Here is a 21,867-nt window from a genome sequence, read left to right as displayed (position 1 = left end):
TTTGCGTTGGGACAGCTGTGGGGGTTGAGGATCAGAGCAGAGGTCTAGAGCTGCCCAGGGGTTTCTCTTAAGCATTCATTGAACTGGCCTTTTCCATTCATGTTCTCCTTTGGGGCAGGAGGGTGCCAAAAGAAGCAAAAGCTGTCCCAGGTGGGGGATGAATTACTGAGTGTTTGGACAGGATGTGATATATTTATCCTGTCTCCAGAGCCTGCCTTGCATCATGGTACAGCCTGCTTTCAGCGCAGTGTGGCTGAGAGCCCTAAGAGCTAAATAAATCAAGTCACCTTAATAACTTCAATGGAATAGGGAGGCCAGGCAAATCTCTGAGCTGGGTGAATGGTTGGACAGAAGTTTGGGCCTGACTCATTCTAACTGCCCTGTTGTGAGCTCAGGGTGAGCAGACACACCATTGTGCCAGGCTTTGGGCTGGGGGAAACCGTCTGGTGTCAAATCCCTTGGAGCATCCTACATGTTAGGATTTGACTCTGGCTTTATGGGAGAGAAGGAGAAAAAAATCCGGTGAAGGGGAATGTGCTGGGGTGTACAAACCCCACATTGGTTAGCCAGCAGTTAGCAGGAGCCTGAGCTGCTTAGCCAGTTAGAATCATAGGGCTGGAAGAGACCTCAAGAGGTCATCAAGTCCAGCCCCCTGCCCAAAGCAGGATCAATCCCAACTAAATCAACCCAGCCAGGGCTTTGTCAAGCCGAGACTTAAACACCTCTAGGGATGGAGATTCCACCACTTCCCTAGGTAACCCATTCCAGTGCTTCACCACCCTCCTAATGAAATAGTTTTTCCTAATATCCAACCTAGAACTCCCCCGCTGCAACTTGAGACCATTGCTCCTTGTTTTGTCATCCGTCACCACTGAGAACAGCCTCTCTCCATCCTCTTTGAAACCTTCCTTCAGGAAGTTAAAGGCTGCTATCAAATCCACCCTCACTCTTCTCTTCTGCAGACTAAACCAACCCAAATCCCTCAGTCGCTCCTCATAGGTCATGTGCTCCAGCCAAATAAAGGGGAATAATCACTTCTGTAGGTCTGCTGGCAATGCTCCTCCTAATGCACCCTAATATACCATTAGCCTTCTTGGCTACATGGGCACACTGTTGACTCATATCCAGCTTCCCATCCACTGTAATCCCCAGGTATGTACTAGGCTGACTGCAAAGGTGTAGGAGGGGTCCCTGCATACTTAATATAGAGTGTGAGAGTGAAAAAACCATGTGGCCCAGGCACATAGATTCTCAGCTGGCATAGTGTTACAGTTCTACCGATGGGTGTATAGAGAAACCCTAAGTTTAAATTAGAGGAGGAAAAGAGATTACAGACTCCAACAATGTGGGTCAATGTGATTTTAACTGATTTAAAAGCACTTACAAATCCTGCATCTTGCAAAGATATGATCTAGTGGCCAGAGTCCCCCCTGCGGGAGTTAGGCCACCTGGGTTCTGTACCTGGTTCTGCCAATGACTTGCTGGGCGTCCTTGGCCAAATCACTTTACTAAGCCTCTGTGTCTCTTTTTGAATTGTAAGCTCTTTGGGACAGGGATGGTCTCTTGTTGTATCTGTGCAGCACCTAACACAAAGAACTGATAATGTCGGAGACCCCCAGGTGCTACTATAATATAAATAATAATGGATGGCTTGCAGCTCCTGGGACTCCATTGGTTGGAATATGTTTGCCCTGAGATCTTAGTTGAAGGAACATGATGAGAAGTTCACAATGGGAGCTTTGGGCGGTTCCTTCCTTTCTGCAATGTGCCAAGCACTTTCCCCTGCTCCAATATTAGTCTAATGGAATGGCTCAGTTAGAATAGGTTGCAGGACTATTCATTGTTTTTAAGTTTTTCCACCTAACTGTTAGTAATTAGAGTCTGTCCCTGCTCCACTATCAGATGGCTGTTGCCAGGGTGCCTAGCTTTAGGCTAAGGTTTGGGCTCTGAGTTTATATGTGGGGAGTTAAACCCTGACTTTCACAAGAGCACCTACTGTCCCCTCCATGGTCAACGGTGTTATTGAAAATGGGACGTCTTACTTAGATGGTTCCGGACACTTAGTTTTTAGAATCATGGCTGGGGTGTTTTAAGGCACCAGAGGGGCCGGCTGTATCTTCCAGGTGCTGGTTTTAGGCTGGTGTTAATTAGTGTTTTCAGAGCAGCTCCTAATTTGCACCAGTGTATGAGGGCTCGGAATCAGGCCTAGAAAGCTGGATGCTTTGGAATCCGTCTGATAGCTCTTCTTAAACCCAGCTCCATTCCATGTTTAACTGTTGCTTGAATGGGAGGCTTTCCTGAGTGGGGTCCTTGGATTGCAAACTTCTTTGGGCAGTATTTATCTTTGTCCTGTGTGGGACTCCGCAAGTGGGTTCTGCCCACGGAAGCTCATGATACCATCTACATGTCTTGTTAGTCTTTAAGGTATTGCGAGACTATTTGTTGTTTTTAAGTTTTTCCACTTAACTAGTAGTAACTGATCCCAATGGAGGGACCAGATGTTAGTGGACCCATCTGTCTGCCCTTGAGTACTGCTGGAAGGAAGAGGACAGAAGCAATGGTATTGGCTAGGATGGGGCAATGATGGTGAAAGACATAAGGAGGGGACCATGGCAGGTACTACTGGGATAGTGGCAGTATAAAAACCATAGGGGAAAATGACAGTGGACAGAAAGAACTGGAAAAATATAGAACTAAAAGGACAAAAGAAGGAAATAGAGAGCAGGTAGAAGCTGATGAAGATTATGGAGTCTGAGCCCAGAAGAGACTATCATGACCACACAGCCCAACTCTTGCATAGAATAAGCCATGGACTATTCCCTAAATCATTCCTTGGGTTTTGCTCATGGTTTGTCAAAGACAATGTTATCTTGTTAGTGGTTCATTCAACAGACAGCTAGTTTTGGTTGTTTTGGCTGCACAATCGGCACCTTTGTTTTGTGGAATTGATGCCACTTGTGAAAATCAGGCATGAGGTGTTTCCAGCTGGACACATGGACTGAGGTGTGCCAAACTAGAGAGCACTTTCAGGTTACATCTAGACTACAAACTTCTTCCGCAAGAGGAAATGCAAATTGAGTGCTCATTTGCATATGTCACGCTCTCATTTGCATTTCCTCCTCTGATCCCTTTTGCGCAAGAGATTTTTGCATAAATAAAGCGCTGTGTAGACGGCTCTTTTTAGCGCAAAAACCCCCTTTTGAGGAAGAACGGCTCTTGTGCAAAAGGGGCTTTTTGTGCAAAAAGGAGCTGTCTACACAGCGCTTTATTTGTGCAAAAACCTCTTGTGCAAAAGGGATCCGAGGAGGAAATGTAAATGAGAGCATGACATATGCAAATGAGCGCTCCATTTGCATTTCCTCTCCCGGAAGAGGATCGTAGTCTAGACGTAGCCCCAGACTCTTGGCTGATCATCTTCCTACCTGCCCATCTATACAATGGGGACCCCTTACAGAGGCAGAGGATTCCCTATGCTCCAGGGGTCATGAACAGATGGGAGGCGCTCCGCTCCTACAGTGATAGGGGACCAGATAGGTGTCTAGATAGTCAGAGCTGAGGGCATTTATCACCTGAAAGGTGGAAATCCCTAGCACCGCCCAGGAACAGGCCCTCACTTTCCCAAAGGCCACTGCCAAGCTGTGGCTTCAGTGGGAAGGATCAGAGTACAAACGGTCTTTGTAAAATTCCTCCCTGAAGTTCATGGGGTACTGCTGAGCTATGTGCAGTGGCACTGTAGCTCCATTTTCCTCTGCCTTCCATGAAAATACCTAAAAGCACTCCCCTTGTCCTTGAAAACTCCAGCTTCTGTTTCCATGTACAGGTCTGGTTTAGAGAGGGTCATTTCTGCACATGCCCATATCTGTTGGCCATTATTTACCTTACAACACCCAAAAGGGGCTATTATCCCAGTTGGGTCATCTAGTGACTGTAAGCCATTCATGCTATGATGTAATCTAGAACCTGGATGCTGCAGTTCAGCTCTGCTATAAGGCAGTGGTTCTCAACCAGAGATAGATACCCTGGGTCAACACCGACGTCTGCCAAGATGTACATCAACTCATCTAGCTATTGGCCTGGTTTTACAACAAGCTACATACAAGAACTAGCCAAATTAGTGTGGATTAAAATTTCATACGGACATTGACTTGTTTATGCAGTAGACTGAAATGTTAGTACAATATCTATATTTCAATTGATTTATTTCATAATGGTAAAAAGGAGAAAGTAAGCAATTTTTCAGTAATTGTGTGCTGTGACACTTTTGTATTATGTCTGATTTTGTAAGCAAGTAGTTAAGTAAGATGAAACTTGAGGTATGCAAGACAAATCAGACCCCTGAAAAGAGGTGCATGGCCTAAACGATGCAGCTTTTAGCAGTGTGGCCATGTTGTTAAAAGTCTGGCAGTGTAAACGCTATTTGTCAGCAGTTTTGCTGACACAATACTTCCACCCTCTACAAGTGGGGTTCATGTTGTCCACAGGAGAGTGCTTCTGCTGATAATGAGCTGTTTACATTGCTATGTACCATGGCAAAACTTTTGTCAGGGGCCGGGGAGGCTTTTTTAAGCACCTGTGAACGACCAAAAAAGTTGTCATTCAATTGGCAGTGTAGACAAAGCCTGTGTCCAGAAAGGTTGAGTTCCCATCGAAATGAATGAAAGATTCCCATTTATTCCAATGGGAGCTGGACAAGGTGCTAAGTGAAAATACTTAAGGGACTGGCAGAGTTCTGCAGTGTAATTATATTTTGAACTAGCAACAGTTAGGGTTGGAGAGGAACAGTTTAGGGCAGCTGTGCTAGGTAAATTTAAACCAAGATTCCTTAAATCTAGCAGCCCCTTTAAATTGATCACCAGTATGAAAGAAAGCAGAAAGAGACTGCGGAGGATAATGAGTTTGATTGGTTTATCAATGGGAGGTACAAGTTCAGTTTAATTACACAGTTTTGTCCTATTACAAACATACTAAAAACCTACAAAAAGAAAAATTACATCCATAGTACACTAAACAGCATGTAGAAAAAAAGCACATGAGCTCTGATAACACATACATGAACAGTACCCATTATAGTATTCTTAACACTGAAAACACAGAATTACGTCTGACCAAGTTGGTTCACAAGTGCAGGTCACCGTGGGACCAGGTAATGACATACTAACAATCAGACAACTTTAGCTATGGAAAATAGTATTGTTACAGTTTTGTTAAATATTTCAGACCCACGCTTATTTATCCCACACTTTATCTTGAAAGTTGGTCCAACTTTTTTTTTTTTAAACTTTCTTCTGAGCAGCCACCCTTTTTCTGACATTGCCTGTGCTGTGCATGGCACTCTCTGTACAGATACCAGCATAACAGCTCAACTTCACTATAGCAATGAGTAGGGAGGACATGCTCTGGAGGGCAAATTTCAGGTCCCATTGAAGTCAATGGGAATTTGGCCACAGATTTCAGTGAAACTAAGATCTCCTTTATCAAAAATAATATAATCAAATCACAGCAGGATTGTACTGAAACAGCCCAAATGCTGCCATATTGCTATTGTAAGCTGCAGGGTTGGCACTTTTAGTGTAGCCTGCAGAGTAGGGCTGAGATTTGTTAAGATTCCTAAGGGAATCTTTGGTGTCCTGATTGGAGCTGGTTTTCAAAACCAGCTGGTCTGTGTGTGTTTTCAAAAGCAAATTTCATGGGGTGGGGAGAAATGGTGCCTTGTCCACTTTCTATGCTGCTTTTTATGTGTTGTTGTTGTTCCCTTAGCACTTAATTTCTAGATAATGCTCATTCATCCTGGGGTAGACCATAGGCTGCAGAACCTTTCACGTCCAGGTCTCCAGTTTGTAGTGATGTGGGCTAAATTCACTTGGAAGGTTCTCTGTCAGCCTGTGCAAAAGAAAGGGTGGTACTGGCTCTATTCGGAGTGGACAGGACTTCCTGTGAGAGATGCCACCTTTATAGTGGGCCCTGGCTGCTCCTTTGTTTGCACCCAAATTGTGGCTGGCATTCTTAAAGCTGCCGAAACAATGTTTGCATGTATATTTCTGCTACACAGGTACTACATATTCATAGATCTCTGTTCTCCCACCAGCATGTCTAAGCGCTGACGTTAGATGCAGGTATTCTGTTTGGCTTTCACACAAACTCCTCTGTAGCTATAAAAAATACACACAGGGCACCCATATCCATCTGTTGTGTTTGCTCATTGCTCTCGCTCTGCAGAGCCCAGCCCTGTTAAGGACTCTCTGCTCTAATACCTCTCTCCCTTCCCCTGTGGCCACATAACAAGGGATGAGGCTGGGCAGCTCAGTTTTCTGGCAAGCGCTCTAATCCTCAAAGGAGAAGAGCCGAAGGCTATTGCCAGTGCAGCAGGAGGGGCAGTGACTGTCTTGAGACAGTAGAAGGAACACACACTGCCTCTGAGTTAGGGTACACGTGGGCCCCACAGCCACAACCCACCTGTCTCAGCGTTCTCTCTTCAAGGCAGAGGAGTGTGGTTGAAACCCGAGGCTTTGACTGCTAAGCAGCTCCCTGTCACTCATGTGTTTGGTTTTATCAGGGCCGTGCTTGCTCTATGGAGTTGAGGTTACATGCATGGTAGAGTCCTAAGGGAAAACTTTCAATGCTCCAAAATCTCCTCAGAGTAGCCTGGAACTCGTCCACACTGGTACAAGCACCAGCCCCAAATCACAAAGCACTCTGCAGAAGCCATGGGGAAGAAGGGGTTAAAACAGTAACAACTTAGACCCTTTGTACAAAGCCTCTGTTCTGAAAGACTCTCCCCCTCCACCATGCTAAACAGCCTCTTACCACCTATGGAACCAGGGCTGCGCTGGAGGTGGGACCAGGAAGGCCAAAGGCAGAAGTGCAAGCACCGGCAGTAACAGGTGTGCGACCACCAGGACAGAGGAGAGCTGAGACGAAATAGGCCCTTTCCATTCTGTTGTCTGCTGTGGGAAGGGAGATGAGGCAAAGAGCCCTTCAAAGAAAAGTGGGGGAGAGACCTGTAGAGCGGCGAGGCAAGGGGTGCAGAGACGGCATTGCATATGGAGAAGCCCACCGTTGAGCCAGAAATGGACACGCAAGGATGTAGCCCAAAAGGCAGGATGAACGGTGTGCTGGGCATGGGCTTGAGCCAACGGGCCCCTTCTCTGGCAGATGCCATGTGTCGTCTCTCTCTTACCCTTGGACCACTCAAAGTGAGGCAGCCGCCTGGGAAGGGTGAAAGGTTCCCCACCGCCCCTAGTCAGGGGAAAAGAGCACACACCCTTCCTCTCGGGGACCCAGCGGCTTCTTCCTTCTGTGCCCACTTTTAATCCTTTCTAGACAGCTGCTCCTCTTGTCCCGGCAATGCCAGGACAGCTTATCATGCCAATCAGTGGTCTTACAGTGGCAGTAAGGAGCATTTAGTGAAGCAATATTACTGGAGCAGTGAGGCTTTGATGGGAAGGGAAAGACTCCAGAGACCTGATGTACCAAAAGGACAGGTAATATCCTGGGGCTGATGGACATGACTGTGCTGTGAAGGGACAGAAAACTCTGAGTGAGGACAGCAGAAGAATGCAAATGACCCCGAGTTCAATGGGATCCTTTCTGTTGCCTTCTGTGGGTTTTGGAGCAGACTGTAAGATCCTGAATTCAATTCAGGCTCACCTTACAGCCCACTTACCGTGCTGGAACTTTCTTGCGTGGGGGGTCTGGAATATATGGGGGTCCTCCCGCCTCCCCTGAGTGCAGAAAGTTCCAGCACTGTAAAGTGCTAGGGTAAGCAGGTTCCCAGCACTGAGAGCTACTCCCCTCATGGAGGTGGTTTCCAGAGAGCTCTGGGGCCGTGACCACGCTGCTGCAGGAAGGCACTGCCCGGCAGCCATTACTCTTGGCAGGGAAGACAAAGCCAATGAGCAGTGCCTCACCGCGCAAATAGCCTCCCTGCTTGCTATGAACTGGTCTCAGAGTGAGATGCTCTTTGCCCTCCATGGGCTTAGGTGACGTCCTCAGTAACTCAAGCCAAAGTATATTCACCAGGCACTTGGTGTGGAGCTATGCAAAGCATTGCCTCCATAACAGGAGGCAAGAAGCAATGCACTGGTCCGGGGCAATGGATCCATGGATGAATGAAGTCCCGTTTCCCAGAATCTCTACTTCAAACTTCTGGATGGTTGTGAGAAGAGACCATATGGGATATCAAACAGAGCTGTCTGGAACATGCAGCAGCTGTGTGCGTGTGTTTGTGCATGCAAGAGAAAACTATGCTCAGAGCCAAGACCAATTCTCCCCTTGTGCTCTTCCTCTCAGCATTTCTCATGCCTGTCTTGTTTAGGAGTTATTTCCCTTCCAATGTTCAGCTTGGTTTTGTCCCTTTCCGCTGAGATTTTCCTGATCTAAGCAAGTCCTGTTCTGTTTCGGAGGTGGAGAGGGGGTGTTGACTTTAACTGTGTCTATTCCCTGGCACAGCCCCATTTATTCTACTTCCTACAGAGCTGGTAAAAATAAACATGTTTTTGTTTGCATGCATTTGAGTGGCCTGCGATTTGGCTTAGTGGGTGGATCCTCAAGGGACAGCAGCTGTGCGCAGCTGGATTCTATGCAGAAAAATATATCTTAAAACAATTTGCAAAGTTGTGCTGTGTCTACTGTGATTGCTGCTCTGAATTTTACACTCCACAGACAAGCTGTTCGAGACATGAAATACCAACATTTTCAAGCATTCATTAATTCTAGGTGCCATGGTCTCCTGAGAGGGGACAGTGTGAAACGCTCCAAGGACTAACTAGAGTTGTGTGTTCTGGGTGGCTCTGTTGGGTACCAAGAAACCAAGGCACCCAAACTGAGTGGGTGCTTGACCCTCCAGCCTCTGTCTCTCTCCTGCCAGACAGTTGCAAGGAATTCCAAACCTCCCCATCTCAATCCTTCAGGTCTCACATAGCCACTCTAGCTCCCACTGATCTGTCCAGTTGATGCCATGGCAGCTGTCAGGACTAAAGTCCTATCTCCCAGTCTAGCCCTAGCATAAGTGACTTTGGCTGCATTAAACTCAGTGGAGTTGCACCCAAATATACCAAGGAGGAATTTGGCCCATTTGGGGAGAGAAAAGGTCTTACAGAGGGAAATAATTCTCTTATGGAGAAAACGACTGAACATACCTATTTCCTAGCTCACTTACTCATAGGCCATGACAATGCTTAGCACATAATGGGCCAGCTGTAAATCAGCATTGCTCTGTAGAAGTATGTGAAGCTACCCTGATTTACACCACCTGAGGATCTGGTCCAGCATTTGCAAAATATCGAGAACATAAACTAATCATTGGCAGTTTCTGCTTCTAGAAAACCTTTCATGCAAAAATTGCAAAGGGCTTTGCAAAAATTAATGAATGAACTCACGCTATAATGCTGGGAGCTAGGTTGAAGACATCTGAAATCTCCTGTTACACACCCTGCTTGCCCTTGTCAGGGAATAAACTCGATGAATGAACAGGTCTTTTCTCATTTGTAATGAACATGGTCCTAACTATGAAATGACCCAGCTACAAACTTAGCTGAGGGTGGGGAGGGAACACATCCCTGAAGTTGGTACAAACTAGTAGCTGAATAGACATTCACATGTTAGCTGTTGAGACATTTGTGTGCACAATCTGATTGGCTGATCATCCAGGACCCTGATTCTGTAAAACAAGTCCATTACAATCCAAGTGATCTTGCATTGTCCCTAAATATAAATCCCTGTTCCCATGGCTTTTTTTTAAAATCCCTTTAATCTTGTAAATGCCTCAGGACTGTGGGGTTTGACCATCTGGGGTTCAGATACTCCAGTGACAGAAATTAGACAAGTACCTGGAAAAACAGGTAGGCAGGTCAGATTGTCATTTCTACCCAACCAGTCACTTAGCCCCAGGAAATAGCCCTGGAGACAGTTTGTGTCTAGCCATAAATGACCCTTTCAGAGGCTCTCTCTGAATGTATCCGTTCTTCCTGTGTGCTATGGAGGAAAGAGCTGTGAAGCAAAGCAGACAGTTGTAGCTCTGCACTGTCACTGAAAGAAAGAGGCACCAGGCCAAACAACGGATGGGGCCGTGTTCATTCTAGACGTGGGTTTGAGTCACAAAGTTCAGATCCAGAGGAGGATATGAATCCAGAGCATCTCACAGCTGGAGGTTCTGACCCAGTGGCTTGATGTTGTCCAGTGCATGGTTCAAGATGTGGATCTAACTTCCCCACAGCTCTGGAATGCATCAGACTTGGTGGCCTGATGTGGACGTATTTCTAGCTATTTGATTTTAAAAGTATCCTTTGTTCCTTTCCTGGATGAATTTGTATTCTGTGTTCTTGCTTTTTAAATCTCTACCTTTCCTGAAAAGTCTTCATAGAATCCTGGAAGAGACCTCAAGAGCCATCGAGTCCAGTCCCCTGCCCAAAGCAGGACCAGCCCCAACTCAATCATCCCAGCCAGGGCTTTGTCAAACTGGGCCTTCACCTGTGCTCAGTGTTCTTTATTGGTGCTGCAGCCAGCGAGCAGAGTCCTATGTGACTTAATGAGGCTAATTCAGGAGAGTGGGGGTGATGGCTGGGTAAAGAGGCCATGTGGTTTATAAAGTTTCACAAATTCTAGTTTACACCAGAGTCTGCAGAGACCAGTCAGGGACTCATGCAATGATCTATGGGCTCTGTAAGCCCAAACCCTGGCTAAAATCCAGGGCTCAAAAACAAGAGAGGAGGAGGAAATGATTTTTTATAACATGCTTCCATTTCCATCTTGTTTTAACTGGGCTGTGGCCCAGGGGCTGCCCTGCCTTGCATTCCTTTCCTGGGCTATCCTAGAGGCCTTGAGGGGTTCTCAGTGTCTTAAGACGTGGGGAGGGGGAAAGGTGATTGGAGATTAGCAGGGTGGGAGGAGAAAGCAGCCAGCTCTGTTTAATAGAATTCAGTGGACTCACAGCCCTGGCAGCAGGATCCACTTCCTATCTGGTTGGCTCTGGTGGGGTGTCCATGTTGGCGACCTTTTTGTGTCCCACACCTAGATAGTGAACAAGGTAGAGAATCGTATTTAAAACGTTTACCTCTTTTAGTGCTAAGAAAGGCAGGGTGCACATGAAGGTCCCTAGTGGAAACCCCATTGAGAGAATCATTAGCAGCCCTGCCCCTCTTACACTCCAGGTCTCCCGAGTCCGGCAAACACAGGAGCTGCTGATATTGGGTTTAGCAATGTGTGTGTGTTGCTTTTTGGGCTCATTATTGGACTGTAGTGTAGACATAGACTTATGTCAGCACAACTGATGTGACTCCAGGGTATGATAGTCCACCCCCAAGAGACATAAGAGTTTGTGTGCACAGGGTTGGTGGGAAAGCTTCCGCTTATGTCACTTGCGGAGGTGGGAGGGAGATCTCTCTCTCACCAGGACAGAGCATCCTCACCAGATGTGCTGCAGCAGCGGTGCTAGACCTATGCACATACCCTAACCTGGCCCCAAGGCATCCAATAAAGAGAGGCCAGAACATTTCATACACTGGAAAAAAAAATCCTTCAAACTATTTCAAAGAATAAATCAATCTGCCTGCTAGTGAGTGAAGTCAGGAATGCCTGGCTGCTGGCCACGGAGGGAGAAGTCATTCCCAGGGGGAATTAATGTATTTATCACAGACCTGCCTCCCATTTAGTCTTGGAACAAACGCCCTCAGTCTGCTCAGTTCTCTTCAAACTGCTTGATTTTTTTTTACATATAAAATCGGCCTCTCGCTGCCCTTAAGCCATGTCAATGTCTGAGGCTACAAAGCTGTTCTGTCTCTCCTGTGCACAGCAGAGAGCAGGACAGATCCTAAGCAAGCCAAGATTTTTTTCTTCTGCTAGCTGGGGGTATGATTGCCCAGTGGGGGTTATTGCGACATCATGGGCACATGTCTCTAGAGTCTGGGCTGAAACCAAACTATTCCATGGAGGCCACTGTCTAACAATCAGAGGACAATAATTCTGGGGGAGATTTTCAAAGTGACAATAGGAAATAGGTGCCCAGTTTCCATGGACTTTTAATGAGGATTGGGCACAGAAATGTCCTTTGTGCCTTTAAAATATTCTCTGTCTCCACCAAGCTGATGGGGATTGTCCTCACTTTCCTATTGTTTGTCTGTGTGATCTCTCTCTCATTTGTAACTGTTTCTATCTGCTGTATAATTAATTTTGCTAGGTGTAAATCATCTAAGGTGGTGGGTTATGATTGGTTAGGTAATTCTGTTAGAGTATGTTATGATTGGTTAGTAAAATTCTACTAAAATACTTGGTTAAGGTATAGCTAGGCAGGTCTCAAGTTTCAATATATAAACTGGGGTCCAAAAAGGAGGCCAGTAAGAAAAAGGAAAAAGGGAAAAGAAGAAGAAAGAAGGAAAAGGGAAAGGAAGAAAGGAAGACCAAGAAGAAGGAGGGAAGACCTGGAAGAAGAATTCACCTCCAAGACACAGCCTAAGACCAGAACTGCTAGGACTCCTCTGCTCCACTGTGATGTGCAACAGCTAAGATCCAGAGAGACTGACCTTGCCCGGCCAATGGAACGTCTGCCTGCCTTTATCAGGATTGGTGAGCATGACACTGTGTGCTTAGCATGTGTGTTCTGCTTGCTTGAGAATTGTGAGTAAATAGAGAATAAGAATATTACTGTGTGAGGCTCTTTCAGTGGCAAAACATCCTGCAACCCCACAGGAAGTTATGCCTTGAGCCCTAGGAACTGGGTAAGGGTAGCTGTGGAAATTAACAGGGCTGCACCTTGAGCCCTAGGATTTGGGTAAAGGTGTGTGTCTCTAAAGTGTGGAAGGGATAGAGAAATTTATGCAGGTAACAACAAGGCTTATGTTCTACCAGCCACTCACAGAAAGGAGCCAGCCACAGCCGAAGCAAACAGGGAAGGATTTACTTCCCAGCAGAATGATTCTGTTCTGTGTTGGTAGAAAAGAGTAAGAGAAAGATAAATTCCTGTTTGGTTAAACTTACTCCCAGCTTTAGTTCTATGGTCCATAACATGCATGAGCCACTCTGTATTACTAAGCATTGTGAAATAAGCATCAATAGTGCTCAGTCCTATACAGGAGCAAACACAGTCCCTGCCCCAAAGAGCTTCCAGTCTAAGTAAGGCTCTTGCTATCTGACTCATCTGTCTAATAGCTGGTCTGCATGGGATAAACAAGGCTGAGTGATTATGGAGTAGGTGCCATCCAATAGCAGGTTAGTTACAATAGAAGTGCAATGGAGCAGCAGGCTATTCACAACATCAGCACGATGTACTGTCCTAGGTGAGCACCACATAACTGGAAGGGCAGTTTCAGGGGAAGTCCCATGTGATAGCAGACTCTGTAGTACTTTGTATGCAGGGTTGATGTAGCTATGTCAGTCCCAGGAGAATAGAGAGACAAGGAAGATGAGGTAATATCTCTTATTGGCCCAAGTACATTATTATCCTGTAAGTCATATGGGGGGAGAGGCGCAGAGAGAGGGGGCAAATGGAGGAGCAGGAATGACATAACGAGGGGAGGTGGAAGGAGGAGAGAGGAAAGTTCTCTCACAAACTGAGTGCGGTTTTGGGGAAATGACCATCCCTTTACTTACTACAGGTATTTACAGCTGTGGTTTGGCTCTAGGTTTGGCTCAGTGCAGCCTCCTAACATAGAGGCTGCATAGGACCAAACCATCCCTGGTGTAACTACTGATTTAGTTCCTGGGCTCAGTGCCAGCACAGACCACACAGTTGGTCTGTGTGAGAAGTTGCCCTAGTGAGAAAAGCCACTTTCTTAGGCCCAGCTGGAAAGAGGAGCTGCTGCGGGGGTGGTTGGAAGGGGCACTTGTGGTACAGAAAGCACACATGGGTCACCCCAAGCTTTTGGCCTTCTTGTAATTGGGTGCATCATCAGGGACGCCGCCAGCCTCATGCCCAAGGAACTGACCATTGGCTGCTGTGCAGAGGTCTGGGAATGTAACTGGAGCCAGGCATGCCGAGCAGAGGAAGATCTGGTCTCTCCCCAGGTGCAGACTGTGTCTGAGGCTTGTGGGGAGTCTGCCACAGATGGGTGTCTCCAAGGAAAAGAGCCCTGCCCCTTGCTTTGAATGCTTGCCCCTCCAGCGGGGTGCCTCATGGAGAAGTCTGCTTGTGAATAATTATTGGGTGAAAACAGTGCCAGGCTTCTCGGTGAGTTCTTCGAGCAGCTTGGCTTTTCATCTCTAGCACTGTACAGACATGCGCTGCTTAATCCCCGCAGTGCCGTGCCTGTGGAGGTAGGGAGTATTACCATCTCTTTTGACAAGTGGCAAAACCGAGGCGGAGAAGGTAAGGGATTTGCCCAGGGCTGAAGAAGGAGAGTGTCAGAGGAAGGATTAGAACAGAGGATGTGCTGTCACCGCATGCGGAGCTCCTGCTGCTAGATGGTACAGCTCTCCCAGAGGGGGTCGCTTGTTCTAAGTCAACGTGGGTGCTTGTGAGGATGGAATCAGTGTCTTGCACACAGTGATTATTACCAGGCACTTCGTTTGGAGGAGCCCAGTTTCACTCTGAGGGAAAAGGAGCAAAGCCTTTTTCCAGTGAGGAGAGACTCTTCATCACACTCAGGAATTGCCCCTTAGGATGTTCAGTTCATCTTTGCATTATTCCCTTTCCTCCAGCCAGGAGGGCTCAGAGTAGCCAGAGCTTGGGTGCACTACACCCCCCATTCTTCCTGCAGACGCACATGCCAACTGCCAGCTCCCTGGGTCGTGGCCACTGAGTAGCACCTACTGGCCCGATGAATTCAGACGCCTGGTTCCAGCTTCCGCATGTTCTCTGACATGACTGGGGGAGTTAAAAGGAGACAGCCTGGTTCCATGGTGCCTCTCCTTTTCCCTGGAGCCTGCATTTCCCTGGCCAGCAGCACACCGCTGCCTACTGCATTGCCATGTCTCTCAGAGCGGGCCTGACCAGATTCTGTGCTCATCTCCCCCTCCTTCCCCCTGCCCCGCCTCAGGAGTGGTGCTCTCTACCCACAAGGCCATGCTCCAAGCCCTAGCAATGGAATCCCATTACATGCTGAGCTGCTTCTGACAATGCAGCAGCCAACCTCGCAGCTGGGCAGAGCCTCCAGGACTGCGGGCAACACAAGGCCATGGACAAGGGCTTCTGTGCAAATGAAATTGCTGCCTTAGGATGGGGTGAGGATGGTGGGTGACTGGTTGGGCTACTCCTGTACCAGTGATGTATAGTTTAATGGGAGGTTCTCTGCATCCCTCACTAATTTGGGGCTGGATTCTTACCAACTGGTTTCTTTTTAAAATGCAACCAAAGCAGCAGTTACCTGTTCCCTTTGCAAACTGGACAGGAGAGGAGTATGTGACCCTGATAAATCACAAACCCTGTGGGTGGGGAGCCAGTAATGGCTGGGTGCACTGCAGACTGTATAGGGTGGGGAGCCAGTGATGGCTGGGTGCACTGCAGACTGTATAGGGTGGGGAGCCAGTGATGGCTGGGTGCACTGCAGACTGTATAGGGTGGGGAGCCAGTGATGGCTGGGTGCACTGCAGACTGTATAGGGTGGGGAGCCAGTGATGGCTGGGTGCACTGCAGACTGTATAGGGTGGGGAGCCAGTGATGGCTGGGTGCACTGCAGACTGTATAGGGTGGGGAGCCAGTGATGGCTGGGTGCACTGCAGACTGTATAGGGTTGTGATGGGCTTTTAATTCTTCAGTAAATGTGGGCAGTATTTCTCTGGCTCACCACAGAATTTGAACCAATGCATTTCTCAGTGGTCAAATCAAAGCCATGCTCTGGATTTGGGAAGGTTGATAATTTATTGGCCACTGGAACAAGATGGGTCCACCAAGCAAAACGAGTCCCTTCCCACCCCCTGTAACTCCCACCCTCTTTTTTGCTATGGGGAGGTAAAATTCTGACTCTGCTGTTACTGAGCTAACCCTGCCAGGCTGCTCAGATCAGGAGGTTCTTGAGTGGAGACCATAGTGAAGTCTTGATGCACGTCCCTCCCCATCCCTTCCCTGCCCCTGTGTCCGCTCACATGGTGGAGTTTGGATACTGCACCCAGCCCACCTCCTTGTATGTGGCAGTCACATGGGTGTAGATGAGGCTCTTCAGCTTGGTCCAGGCTCTCTGCACCTCTGGGGTGAAATCGTTGGCATATTCTTCAGCGATGACCTCCAGCATGACGCCGGTGAAGAACTAGGGGAGAGGGAGACAGGAAAGTGTTACTGGATTCTCTGGGAAACCAAGGGAGAAGAGGTGTGGTCACTGCGGCAGCACCTTTTCCAAAGCAGCCCTGCTGCTGAGGTCCGGAAGCTTCTGCCACCTTGCTAAGTTGATCCACACTGAGCTATTTTGCCCTGCTTTGCACTGTCTCTAGCCTTGTGGGAGAGTGGCAGTCTCCCACAAGGCTCCAGGAGCCCTCCAGGAGCTGTAAAGCAGTGTTATTAGCCTTGCGGTGCTGAGGGCGAAACAACCCCAGGTAGGCTCAGAGCTACGTTGTCAAGTGCCTGCTCATTTGAGCGTCTGCTTTTCAGAGGTGCTAACCACCCACAGCTCCCGCTGCTGTCCTGACTCAGTGCTAGGGTTACCAGATGGTTTAAAAAAAATACCGGACACACTTGATCTCAGATCAGGGCAGGGGAGGGACTGGCCAGGAGGGCGCGGGGCTGGCTGGGAGGGATGGGGGGGGGGGGAGCGGGGCTGGCTGGAGGAGATCATGAGCGGCGGAACTGACCGGCTGGAAGCAGGGATGGCCAGGAGGGTCTTGGGGGGAACAGGGCTGGCCGGGGGTGGAATCAGCCACTGGGGAGCGGGACTGGCCAGGGGGGATGTAATGGGGGGGGGACCAGCTGGCGAGGAGCAGGGCTGTCCTGGGCGCACACAGATCCCAGGGTGCTGCCCATCCTGCACACAGTCCTTGTGGGGCGCATGGGCAAGTCTGTCCCTGGGGATTCCATCCCACCCTAGCCCTGGCCTCGGCCCCAGTCCCATCCCCCTCCTCTCTGCTGCATAGTAGTGTACTACCTGGCTGGTAGACAAACGCATGCAGTGTGAGGGCATCTACCAGCCAGGCAATACACAACTACATACGGATACTCATGATAATAATAAAACTTACTTAATTAGAAAATACCGGACATTTCTATGTCCGGTATTTTCTCAATTTGTTTCCTGAACAGAAAACTCAAATACCGGACTGTCCCTGGCACCCTACTCAGTGCTACTGAAAATCTGAACTGAGGCCCTGGGCTTCCCCTGCTGGCTGCCCAGAATGCGGGGCCACTTTTGAAAAGTTTGGCCTAAGTGGTCATGCCACAAGTCAGCGAGGGTATGTCTACACTACCCTCCTAATTCAAACTAGGAGGGTAATGTAGGCATACCGCACTTGCAAATGAAGCCCGGGATTTGAATTTCCCGGGCTTCATTTGCATAAGCCAGGCGCCGCCATTTTTAAATCCCGGCTAGTTCGAACCCCGTGCCGCGCGACTACACGCGGCACGGAGTAGCTAGTTCGGATTAGGCTTCTACGTGGAATGAGGAGTACAGCTAGTTCGGGTTAGGAAGCCTAATCCGAACTAGCTACTCCGTGCCGCGTGTAGCCGCGCGGCACGGGGTTCGAACTAGCCGGGATTTAAAAATGGCGGCGCCTGGCTTATGCAAATGAAGCCCGGGAAATTCAAATCCCGGGCTTCATTTGCAAGTGCGGTATGCCTACATTACCCTCCTAGTTTGAATTAGGAGGGTAGTGTAGACATACCCCAAGAGAGTGCGTGACAGAACCCAGGTGTCCTGCCTCTCCCCGAATGGCACAGCTACCGAGCTCGGGACAGGTGCCCTCTCTAAGGGTTTGGCACCTTCCTCTCCCCTCTGCTTCTCCAAGTGTGGAAGAGGGGAACGCTGGCTGGCTTCCCACTGAAGTAATTTTGGAGCCAGCCTGCCTTGAGTCCTCTTCTGGGGTGCAGCCCATAGGTGAAGGGACATATGGGGGTCACTCCCCCTTAGATTTCAGTTGCTGAATCCAGGTGCCCTTCACTCTGCTCCCGTTCTCTGCCACCCCTCCCCCACCAATGATGCAGCCCGCAAAGTCCTCCCCGCTTCCTTCCAGCTCTTGCTGCCTGTCTGTGCCACCTGCCACTGGGTGCTATGGGGAGCCAGAGAAAACTCCCAGCTGTGTGAAAAGGAGAGGAGGTGAGTGGGGGAAAACTTGCTGACCATAGTACTGACTGCAGCCTCTCTCCCCAGTGCCAGTAGACCCTACAGGGTACAGTGCCCCTTTCAGGCTACCCAGCAAACCAGCCTCTCTTGATGTAAAAATGCATAGGGTTAGCCAGCATCCTGGGGGCTAGAATCAGCCAGTGCAGCCCCACCATTTCTTGCCAGCACCCATTTCTCAATGCGCCTTGTCCCCTCCCTCCCTTTCCCTCTTGTGTCACCAAGGCTTGTGCTCCACTCCTTTACCTTGAAGTAGACAGGCTCTACTTTGTGCTTGAGGGCATGGGCCTTGCCCACCAGGGCCAGGACAGAGGAGACCTTCTCGGAGTCATTGATGTTCTCCACTACGGTGTTAACAGCGCCCATGACCCGCCGGGCATGCTTGCGCAGCTGCGGGGTCCTCTCCATCTCCAGTGGGTCCTCCATGTGCTTGAACTGACTGAAGTACTGCTTGGCAGATGGGAATTGGACAAAAAACCTGCACAGCACAGAAGGGAGAGAGAGAGGGGGAAAGAGAGAAGAGAGAAGCCACATGAATTTCAGTGAGAGGTGGAGGGGCCTATGATAGTGATTCTCAGCCAGGATGACACACACACCTGGAGGTATGCTGAGGTCCTCCAAGCTATGTCTACACTGCAGGCTTCTTGCGCAAGAGCAAAAGCGCATCGAAAAAGTGAGGCACTTTTGTGCAAGAGAGCGTCCAGACTGCATGGACACTCTCTAGAAAGGAAACTGTGATTGCTATTTACAGAATGGCCACCAGGGCTCCTGTGCTTTTTTCAGTTGCCTCTTTTTGCGCAAAAAAACCCTGTTCCCCATCCACACACACCTTTTTGCACAAGAATTCTTGTGCAAAAAGGAGTTATTCCTTGTAGAAGGAGGAGTACCTACATCAGAAAAACTCCTCTGTTCTTTCATTTTATTTGTGCAAAAATGCACTTGAGATGTGCCTGCTCTATGAGTTTTTGCACAAAACAACCGTTTTTGTGCAAAAACTCTATATTGTAGACCTAGCCCCAGGGGTACATCAGTTACTCTAGATATGTGCCTAGCTTTACAGCAGGCCACATAAAAAGCACTGGCGAAGTCCCTACAAACCAAAATTTCAGTAATGGACAATGGCCTGTACATTGCTCTATAGACTCTGCATAGAAATGTAAATACAATACTTATATTCCAAGTGATTTATTTTATAATTATATGATAAAAGTGAGAAAATCAGCATTTTGTCAGTAAGGGTATGTCTACACTACAATGTTAGTTCGAACTAACGGACGTTAGTTCGAACTAACATTCATAGGCGCTACACTAGCGCTCCGCTAGTTCGAATTTAAATCGAACTAGCGGAGCGCTTAGTTCGAACTAGGAAAACCTCATTTTATGAGGACTAAGCCTAGTTCGAACTTACTAGTTCGAATTAAGGGGTGTGTAGCCCCTTAATTCGAACTAGTGGGAGGCTAGCCCTCCCCAGCTTTCCCTGGTGGCCACTCTGGCCAACACCAGGGAAACTCTATGCCCCCCTCCCGGCCACGGACCCCTTAAAGGGGCACGGGCTGGCTACGGTGCCCGTGCCAGGTGCAAGCCTGCCAGCACCCAGCCAGCAGACCCTGCACCTGGCACGGCACAGAGCCACCCACCCGATGTCCCCCAGCCCACCCCCTCTTCCCGGGACCAGACTGGCGGCTCCCGGGAGCTTGCCCGGGACCGCAAGAGGCGGGCACCTTCCTGGGCTAGTGCAGACATCATGGACCTCGTCCACGATCTCCGCACTAGGCACAGGAAAGTGGCCGTCTAGGGCAGGAGAGCTGCCAGCCTGGCCACCCAGGAGCAGGTGTGCATGAAAATCAAGGGGGTCCACTGAGACCCCCGACCCTGAGCCCTGAGCTTACAATGGCCGTCCTGGGTCAGACCAAAGGTCCATCTAGCCCAGTAGCCTGTCTGCCGACAGTGGCCAACCCTAGGAAGCCTGGAGGGGATGGACCGAAGACAGTGACCAAGCCATTTGTCTCGTGCCATCCCTCTCCAGCCTTCCACAAACTTTGGGCAGGGACACCACTCCTACTCCCTGGCTAAGACTACTCCATGGACCCAACCTCCATGACTTGATCTCACTTCCCTTTAAACTCTGTTCTAGTTGTAGCCTTCACAGCCTCCTGCAGCAAGGAGTTCCACAGGTTGACTCTTTGCTTTGTGAAGAACAACTTTCTCTTACTAGTTTGAAGCTTGCTACCCATTCCTTTCCTTTGGTGTTCTCTAGTCCTTCTTTATGGGAACTCATGAAGAACTTTTCTGTATGCACCCTCTCCACCCAACCCCTGCTTTTAGAGACCTCTATCCTGTCCCTGCTCCATCTCCTCTTTTCTAAGCTGAACAGTCCCAGTCTCTGTAGCCTCTCTTCATCTGGGACCTGTTCCCAACCCCTGATCATGTTAGTTGCCCTCCCCTCTTCCAGCCTTTCTCTTCCCCTCTCCCACCTCCTTTTCCCAGTCTCCCCCAGTTTTGTTCAATAAGGACAGAGTCCATGTTGGAAGAAACGTTATCTTTATTTTGTACATCAGGAAGGGGGGCTAGGGAAGGGTAAGTGGAAGGAGGTGAGGGAGGAATGGGGTACGAGCCCCCGATGGGGAGGACTGGGCTGGCTCTGCGGGCTTCTGGGGGTGGAAGCTCTCCTGCAGCCCCCCAATTGTCCCCTCTCCCCAGATGGCAGCCTGCGGCAAGTGCAGCCGGGCTGATGGCCGAGTGGTGTGATGTGCCCAGTGTGGGTACTCCGGGCACTCCAAGCCAGGATTGGTTTTCAAGCGGGGCACCCCTGAGAACTGTCTGTCCGGGGTGGGGGTCGGGTCCCTTTAAGCGCAGCCCTCGGCTAGCCTGAGACAGCATCTCCACGCTCTAAGTCCTCCTCTGATGCCCTGTCGGCACTGCTTCCGGCCATCCTTAAGCCCTGTTCAGGGTCCACTCAATGTGGACATGCTAGTTCGAATTAGCAAAACTAGAGCACCACGGGCAATAATTTTCGCAGTGGGGGCCACTTAATGAATTTTGGTAGGTAGTCACCAGTCAGCTCCACCTTGGAAGGGGCAGGGCTTGGGGCAGAAGGGGCAGGGCTGGGGACTGGTCTTCCCCAGAGTTTTCTGAGGCCAGAGGCTTTGAATTAGAAACACATCAAATGGCTCACAGCTCTGGCCCTGTGCTACCACGTTGTTTGGCAGCCATCTAGGGTTGCTGCAGATATTTAAAGGGCTTGTGGCTATGGCCCCTGCTTGGGTAGTGTTGCAACTGGGAGCCATGAGCCACTTCAATAGGATCTGGCTACCTGAGCCACCGCCTGGAAATTCAGTGGCATGAGCAGCAGGCTATAAATAGAAAGCAGACAGATGCAGTCTGTGGGCAGGATCAAAGTGTTAGGTAGGCTGGATCCGGCCTCCGGGCCACATCTTGCCCAGCCTTGGGCTAGAGCAAAGTCCAGGGAGGCAATAGAGTTCAGATCTATTCCCAGTTGTGTCACATACTCACTGTGTGACCTCATGACTTATAATGGTGTGGGGGTTTCCTTGGTCCTGAGCATCAGTGGGAGCAGTGGTGCACGGCCCATCTGCAAGCTGTGTTCTGGGAGCTTTCCCAGCCTTTCAGTAAATACTCACCTGCCTAGAAGATGGGTTGCGGGGCTGAATTCATCATC

At 49.2% G+C, this 21,867-nt stretch overlaps 1 protein-coding gene and 1 long non-coding RNA gene across 4 annotated transcripts in view; one reads left to right on the top strand and one right to left on the bottom strand.

Annotated features, from left to right (window-relative positions):
* LOC142819094 (uncharacterized) overlaps positions 1 to 21,867 on the top strand; it is a 94,255-nt gene that overhangs the window by 718 nt on the left and 71,670 nt on the right. The window lies entirely within an intron of this gene.
* The window catches only part of CYGB (cytoglobin), a 50,951-nt gene that overhangs the window by 3,848 nt on the left and 25,236 nt on the right, over positions 1 to 21,867 (bottom strand). The window contains exons 2-4 of one of the 3 annotated variants that reach the window (XM_006136484.4): positions 18,435 to 18,666; positions 16,044 to 16,172; positions 4,887 to 14,794 (exon numbers count right to left, since the gene is read on the bottom strand). In XM_006136484.4, the coding sequence (XP_006136546.1) occupies positions 14,639 to 14,794; positions 16,044 to 16,172; positions 18,435 to 18,666 (517 nt within the window). In that variant the 3' untranslated portion in view covers positions 4,887 to 14,638. Of the gene's footprint in view, positions 1 to 4,886; positions 14,795 to 16,011; positions 16,173 to 18,434; positions 18,667 to 21,867 lie in introns of those variants that run through there. The other 2 variants (XM_006136486.4, XM_006136485.4) reach the window with 2 other exon arrangements.

The sequence above is a fragment of the Pelodiscus sinensis genome, chromosome 20 (assembly GCF_049634645.1).
Source record: "Pelodiscus sinensis isolate JC-2024 chromosome 20, ASM4963464v1, whole genome shotgun sequence".
NCBI lineage: Eukaryota > Metazoa > Chordata > Testudines > Trionychidae > Pelodiscus > Pelodiscus sinensis.
Note: the sequence above shows the minus strand (reverse complement) of the source record. Positions and strands in the feature narration are given on the sequence as shown.